This window comes from Cyprinodon tularosa, unplaced genomic scaffold (assembly GCF_016077235.1).
Source record: "Cyprinodon tularosa strain WSP-4 unplaced genomic scaffold, ASM1607723v1 ctg932, whole genome shotgun sequence".
NCBI lineage: Eukaryota > Metazoa > Chordata > Actinopteri > Cyprinodontiformes > Cyprinodontidae > Cyprinodon > Cyprinodon tularosa.
The window spans coordinates 166,044-173,839 of record NW_024039710.1 but is presented as its reverse complement, the minus strand read 5'-3'; the positions used below and the strand labels follow the sequence as shown (position 1 = coordinate 173,839).

The 7,796-nt window shown below is 37.2% G+C and overlaps 1 protein-coding gene across 1 annotated transcript; it reads left to right on the top strand.

Annotated features, from left to right (window-relative positions):
• The first annotated feature begins 4,681 nt into the window (after positions 1-4,681).
• On the top strand, positions 4,682-7,595 carry edn2 (endothelin 2). The gene is made up of 5 exons (XM_038274829.1): positions 4,682-4,871; positions 5,324-5,477; positions 5,589-5,702; positions 6,349-6,432; positions 6,526-7,595. The coding sequence occupies exons 1-5, from the start codon at positions 4,697-4,699 to the stop codon at positions 6,617-6,619; spliced, it is 621 nt and encodes a 206-aa protein (XP_038130757.1). The 5' UTR covers positions 4,682-4,696; the 3' UTR covers positions 6,620-7,595.
• Positions 7,596-7,796: the final 201 nt, after the last annotated feature.

The window sequence follows — 7,796 nt, the reverse complement described above, 5'->3', positions numbered from 1 at the left end:
TTACCATGTGTATATATCACAGATGAATGTTTTTCTTTAAGTTAGGGTTTTTCTGCCTACTAACCAAATTTTTACGTTTACAACAACCAAACCGGGACACTGTGGAGTCCTACCACAGCCATTCTAAAAGTGATGCATTACAGAGGCCAACGCTACATAAGGAGCAGTACCAATGACTTTTTTTCAAGGCAACATCTCCGCATTGGTGGAGCAGGCGGACCAGCACATCACCAATCATGAAGCTGAGGCTCCTCTCTAATTGGTTTGAGGTAGAATTAACTCAGGTGAACTCAATATATCGACACGGCAACCAATATCTGTTGCTGAGGAGCTTAAGATGCAGCAAATACTGATGGCTGTGAACACAAAGGATGCTGTTGACCCATTACTGTCTCAGGAAAGATGCTGAGGACTTGAACAGATCATCTGGTGGAAGTCTTCTCTATAATCCTCTACAGGCCCCTGTCTTTAACAGCCATCCAATCCTGTAGTCTTTGTAAGTTGCTCACCAATAAAGAAGAGTTTCTATGTTAAAACCATAGCTTCAGTCCCCACAGCCATACTTTAAAAGGAAAGGAAATAAAACCCTTTTTGACACTAGTGCATTGGTTTTATACATTTTGATACATATTTTTTTATAATATTAACTAATATAAACTAATTTTGGCATTACATGTAAACCTGCATCCAATGTCCTTGTACTGTTATTGGTTGTCATGTATTAAACATAATAAGGCCTTACAATGGTCAAAGTCCATATAGCAAGCTGACTTTGAAGGAGGAGTACTGGAAATTTAAATTAATTAAGAGGTCTGAGATAACTTTCTAAAATGATGTAAAGTCACAGAATCTGATTCATTCCATTTGGTGGCCTTAAGGAACCTTTCCTAGTATGTTATTCTTGGATCTGATGTGATATGTTTACCAGTAATGAAGGTAGATACTTAGAATCTAAGCAGGCCTCAGAATACAAAACATTAGGCCTCATCCTCGAGGAATTTTAAATGTTTCTGTAATAATGGCTTGGATATTTGTTTGTCATCACACCGTCTCACATTCCTCTTTCTCCCCAGCGACAGGCGGAAGTGACGGCCTGATAAGGACACTTTTTTTTTTACCTTGCCACACTGCCAAGCGGCAAGGTAAAAGGAAATGGGGGCTAAAGGTTACTTTCAGATTGAGTTCATTCTCTATCCGACGCACATTTACTCTGGATCACAACTTTTTTTTTTTTTTTTTTTACCTCAACCAGTGATTGAATATCAGTCTGTCCACATTCTGACTCCCTTGTGGCATTTCCTCTTAACCTTAACCCTCCAAAACTAGCACACAATGCTCCAGTCATGTTTTTTCCTCCTGTTGTTTCTCTAAGCACCTTCTATCTATCTATCACATTTCCACTGGAGCGCTGATGTAAAAAAAATTCCTCAACCACATTTTCCATCCAGCATTAACTAAACAATTGCAGTCTTTCCTGTTTTTACATTTGCTCCGTCTGGTCTGTGTTCTGCATCGGATACATTTAAAACCATTTATGGTAAATACTGTGTAAAACTCATCATCTTGTACATCATCTTGTAATTCTTTTTTTTTTTTAACATACACATTATGGAACAACCACAAAGTACATCATATTATACTGCAGCATGAGTTAACACAAAAAATAAATATGCACTTTATTTGAACTAACATGTGCTATATCAATAGAAGTTTTATTTAGCTCAGCTTTGTCCATTAGTTCTCGATAAAAAAAAAAAAAGTTAAACAAAGTTTGCACCTTATATGTAGGACATGAAAAATTATGCCTATATCTGGAAAGTTGATTTTGTTTATTACAAATATGGTTTCTAAATAAAACATAAAAAAAAAAAATTTAATACATGTGCATCCAAATACAGAGTCTTGATAATGTATTTACTCCACTTTAATTTTAAAGACACAAATATCATTTAATTTTTATGAAAATTGAGTATTAACCTTTACACAGGGAGTCAATCCAATATGACTAATTTGGATGTATTTTGCAAAGAAAAATGGCCAAACTGGATATTTTTATGTAACAAACACCATTACCATTTTCCTTTTATTTGACATAATACTATTCGTTGGTCTTTCCCATTATGTCCCAGCATTTGGGTTTTACCTGTATTGTAATAACACATGACAAAATTCAAGGACAAAATTAGATTTCTTTCGGAAAAAGTCGACACAGAAAAGAATGCTATTAGATTTTCGAAGTCCCATTTCAAAGTTGAACTCCATCTTTAGCGACAAGTTTTTAAACCCAAAGGAAGGATGAGGGATGGTTCCTTTGAGAGGTGATGTACAGATAAATGGATCATGATGCTTGCAAATGAGAATGCAGTGAGGAGGTTAGCAGATGTAAGGAAGAATGAAAACTATGATGAAAGTCACTAGGTAAGTTCTGTTATAACAGCGATATGCAGAGTGATGTGTAGGAAAATATTGGATGAGAAATTATCAAAGGACCATCTGGAAGGTCAAAAATTTACTGTTGTCACATTGGACGATCAGGAAGCACAAGGTACCAATGAGAATTTATCTGGCATGCAGGGGCAGATTTAAGAAATTTGGGGCCCTAGGCAAAGACAGGCAGGGGGCCCTCTGAATTGAGAAGACAACACATAAAAGAGACCAATTATACAAACACAGAAAATTTAATAGAATGTTCTGTCCCTCTTTTCTTGTCCCTGTCTTGTTGTTTTCTACTCTATGTTTTGTACTCAGCTGACTATTCATGTTGTCTCAAAGGTAATTAAAGATAACACTAAGCTCACTTAGCTGACTGCTTCTTCCTGTGTTTTCAAAAAGACGAAGGCAAAAGTAAATAACCAAGTCCTTCTTTCCTCTATAGACAAGCCATGATCTGCTTCTCTGTTCTCTATTTTTCATTTGGTTGAAATAATAGCTGCATAACTCATGACAGCAGACGAGATAGAGGAGAGCAGGAGGCGGGGTTACCAATCTAATTGCTCTGGAGAGCAGAGTTTGCTGCTTTTAGATGTTGTTGCCTAAGTCTCCAGTAGCAGGAAAAAGTCGCTACATTTGGCGCTAGGCACTTTTTTCAAATAAAATTACTAGAAAGGGTCTGAAAAGTTGCGACAAAAGCACTAAGTTGAAAACACTGCTCTTCACACCCTTTGTTTTGAAATGTTTTGCTGCTGTCTGTTTTGACCTTTCTGAACATGCGCAGGGGAGGGGGCTGAGACACTTAATATTATTAACCCCAGACGGCAGATGGCCGCTCACACTGAGCCTGTTCTGCTGGAGGTTTCTTCCTGTTAAAAGGGAGGTTTTCCTCTCTACTTTCGCACAAGCATGCTTAGTGTGAGAGATTGCTGAAGAGTCAATAAGTCGATGCAATCAACTGGTTTTCCTTAGATAGAAAACTTTGAATGAATTTGACTTGATGATCTGGTGAACTGTAAAGTGCCTTGAGATGACTTGTGTTGTGAATTGGTACTATATAAATAAACTGAATTGAATTAAAGTGTTCTGATGGCATTTTTGCGAAAGGATTTTTATCAAAAACATTATTAATGGTCACAAATAAGGAATAGGTGTATTAACCATTAACCTATGAATAATTATATTTGCAGCCATTTCATTTTTTCTTTGTCAAAAAGTAATGAACAATATTAGCCTCATCCAGACAGATCATGTTGTTTTGGACCCTTACTACAGTAACTATTTGATTGGAGTCCGTTCATTTCTTTCATAAGTATTCTGTTATCAGTTGTCATGTATGATTAGTTTCACAGGTAAATGCCTGTGGATTTAAAGAAAGCAGTACATTCCACAGCCGACAAAAGAAAGAAATACCTAACAAGTTTCAGTGACATACTTTAATTCCTCAAACCCATATTAGAGATAATGTAGCTGTGTGTTGGAAGAGGAGGGGGCTGTAGTATAGGATGTGCTTGGTGGTGTGTGTGGGCTGCACAGAGCTGATTTGGCAGTCTGCTACATATCTCTCCATGAAGGTCAAATTGTGTTGCATGCAGCAGACACTGTTTTTGTGAGGCCACATTGCTATGACCTCACTTTCCTGCGGGGGGTGCTGACAGCCCTTCTTTTCATCCTCCTATCAGCAGGGCAGCACATCCAAAGCTTCTGTTTTTGCTCATCTTTTCCTTGCTGTCCAAGTTCCACTGAGGGACGGCAGAAAGGAAAAATAAACAGCTCACCTTATAGTCTGAAAGAATAATAAAAAACGCAATAATGCTGATTTCTCTTTTTTTTAAAGCTGCGTAAATATTCATAACAACCACCTTTAACTTTTCTCCAGTATTCAGCCCCTATATCTGACCTTATTTCTCATATATGACACATAAAATCATAATTGCAGAGAAAACAGGATGAAGGATAATATCCTAACAAATATGTTATCATTGGAGATCAGCTAATTAGAAACATTTCTGCACTCTTTGTTCAGCAACAAAATGCTTTTGAGCCTTTGATATTTAAATTTCCATATTAATGTCTGGATGAAATCCCAAGAGGAGACAGCAGTTTCGCTTCAGTGACTGGAATGCAGTGTGTCACCGTGTTGAGTATGATGTGACGGTTGGGTGGGGGTTTGCAGGTGGAGTCTCGGCATCTTGTGTAACAACAGCCAAGTTCCACACATGTAGGAGGAGCCGAAGGGATATAAGTACACGCTCCTGGCTGTGGAATGAACACAAACACCTGTTGCTGCACTCCAGCCTTCAGATCCAAAAAAACATTTGCTGAAACGAGAGCACCTAGAGCATATCTACCCAAGGCTTCTGATCATCAAAGAATAATCATGGATTCCTTTCTGAGGAAGATGCTGTGTTTATTTATTATCTGCATGTCTCTACGAGATGGTGAGTGTTCACGTTTAACAATAAAACTCTAAAATACTTGTAGACTTTGAGCATAGTTAAAAAAAAAACAACAACCCTGAGAGGATCATTTTATATTTTATGAAAATAAAGATGCTATAATTAAATTCTGTAGACTTTGACCAGCAAGCACAGAGTATAAACAAAAACCAAAGGTTGCAGACTTCCAGGGAACCCTTGGCTTTGATAAGAACACACCTTTAATTAGAGTTTAAACATTTCATGAGAAGAGCATTGTTATATATTGACTGTGGCAAAGATATAACTTGCATTAATTTATATCTTGAATTAAAAATGGATTCAAATAATCTCTAAAATTTGTGCACAGATAGATGTATAATCCCCAGGATTGGTTTCATTTGTGTGTTTCTGTGATTATCGGTACAGTCTTAGTACACACTTCTCTAATCAGTGAATGCGTTTTTTCTTATTAGGCTGTGGGCTCCCTTTATCAGACCATCTGGAGGCGCCGGTCCAAGCGATTCATCCGCACCACATCAGGACCAAGCGATGCTCCTGTAACAACTGGGAGGACAGAGAGTGCATCTACTTCTGTCACCTGGACATAATCTGGGTCAATACACCAAGGTAAGGATCCCCTGACTTCTGAGTTTTTTTTAAATGGTTGTTTTTGGTAGTGAGCTTTAGTAAGCTTCTCTAAGCTTTCAACATCTGAAATGATTGATTTCTCCCTGATAGCAAACTGCTTCCTCATGGTTTGGGAAGCTCTGTGTCTCGTCGCCGCCGGTCCACCAAGAGATGTGAATGTCGTGATCCTGCTGATAAAACCTGCAACAGGTTTTGCCGTAAAAGGTGAGGGATATATATATTTTTTTGCTTTCTTATACAGACCTTCTTATACTATTTACCTACCTACCAATCTTGGAGCAAAGTCAGTCCTCCATTTTCATTCTGAGTTTGCAAGAATCAGAGCTGCTTTTCTACCTCTTTAATTCTGAATGTACATTCCAATATGTTGACACAGAGGTTAGGCCAGAGAGGAGACAGAATGATTAGATCTGTGATAGTGACAACGCTGTATGAGGGTAGCGACGAAAGCCGACACTGTATTTTTCAGTAGAGCTTGATTGAGCAGACATGCTTTATTAGCAGTGGGGCTATTTCTGGAAAGTTTACATTTATGTTGAGGCTCAATGGAATGCTTGTTGCGTCTTCGGCTTATTGTGGTCATGAAATCAAAGCTAAGGTTAACTTATCACCCGTAGATGTTATCCTTGAAGATGTTTTCTAAGGCATGTCCTGCTTTTTACCCATAAGGCCTCTAAAAATATTGATATTTAGAAATCCTATTGCCTAGTTAGTCCTGACTATATGCAACCAAAGTAGGGGCAGTTTGTTATTCTCATTCTTCTAGTGACATGAATTGGATAAATATTAAATACATTGAATAATAAGTTCCAGTCCTGCTTTTATTGATGGCATTTTTATGTCTCCACAGCTTAGAGGACAGCACAACCGATATCTTGGAGTCACTGCAAAAAGCCACAGCGACGAAGAGTCACATATTGCTGTCATCCTTAAGGTAAATGACAATGTTTATATTTTTGGTGAGATTTTTATGGTTATTTCTGATAATAAAATGCATTGTTGACCTTGTTTATTTTTTATGTCTTAGATCTGTACTCCAGTCCAACATGGCGATTGCAAAAGCTGTTCACTCATCAAACATGAAATCTTCCGGAGCCACAGAGACTAAAAATAGGAGGTGAAGAAGTGAAGAGAGAAAGGATATTTGGACTTGTGAATCCTACCTCCACCAACTCCTCGGACTCATTTTGCTTGAAGCAATAGGATGATGATTAAAAGGAATTCCAATTTTATGGAAGCAGAGGGAGGAATAGGAAAACAACTGTATCAACAGCAAAATCAAAACTTGGGAGACTCCTTAGTTCTGAATGCATGTTTTAGTATGAGTGCATGAGTTATTACCTCAGTTGGAGATGTAAAACATCCTTATATTTATGAATATATAACACATCATTGTAGACCTTTGCCTTAGAATTCCTCTGTATCAGAGGTGGAAGGTACTGTCCTTCTTAATGTTTAAGGCAAACCTGCAAATAGCTTTTAAATTATCAGGAAGTACTTGAAAACGGCAGCTAGTTTACGCCTGGCCCTCGGTGGCCATGGTTGAATGTAATCTCCCTGGGATTTACGTAATGAACACTTTGTTTATTCAAGGCCCCCCCCTCCCCAGCACAGTATTCTTTTAGTTTGTAGAATTAATAATATGGTAGGTCTATTATGATTTTTGATTTATTTAATGATAAGCTAGAAGGTTTCAAATATGAACAGCTTCACAAAAAAAGACCATAGTTTTTTTTTCTCCTTGCTGACATATTCATTTAATACCTTTGTTATTTATCATAGGGAAAATCTGACACATGACTCCTGCTATGTAATTTGTAACTCATGAATTTGTGGTCTGCATTAGATACCGTTAATGCCATTAGCTGGCTGATTGCGGCCTACAGTCAGTGACTGAATGTGGACATGTCACTGCAAGGCAAAAACATCTCAGTGCTGAATATCATCTTCAGTTTATACATTTTACTGAACTAATATGAAAACAATCATTGTAAGTTGAATACTTTATTTATTGCCTAAGTTATTGAGAAATGTATTTATAGTTCCATAACTAATGCCTGGTATTTTGTATGAGAATAAAGAACATTTTAAAAGCTATTTATTTTCTTGATTTCACTGTTGGTTGACAGATATGTCATTTACCAAACCTTTGACTTCAAATACTGGGAAAAGACGTAAACTTAAACAACTTAGGAGCGGGTGTTTTCACTTTCTTTTATACAAATATTTAAAACTTAGCTCTATAAGAGGCTCAATATTGTAATTTATTTTTTATCATAATACTGAATGTAAAGCAAG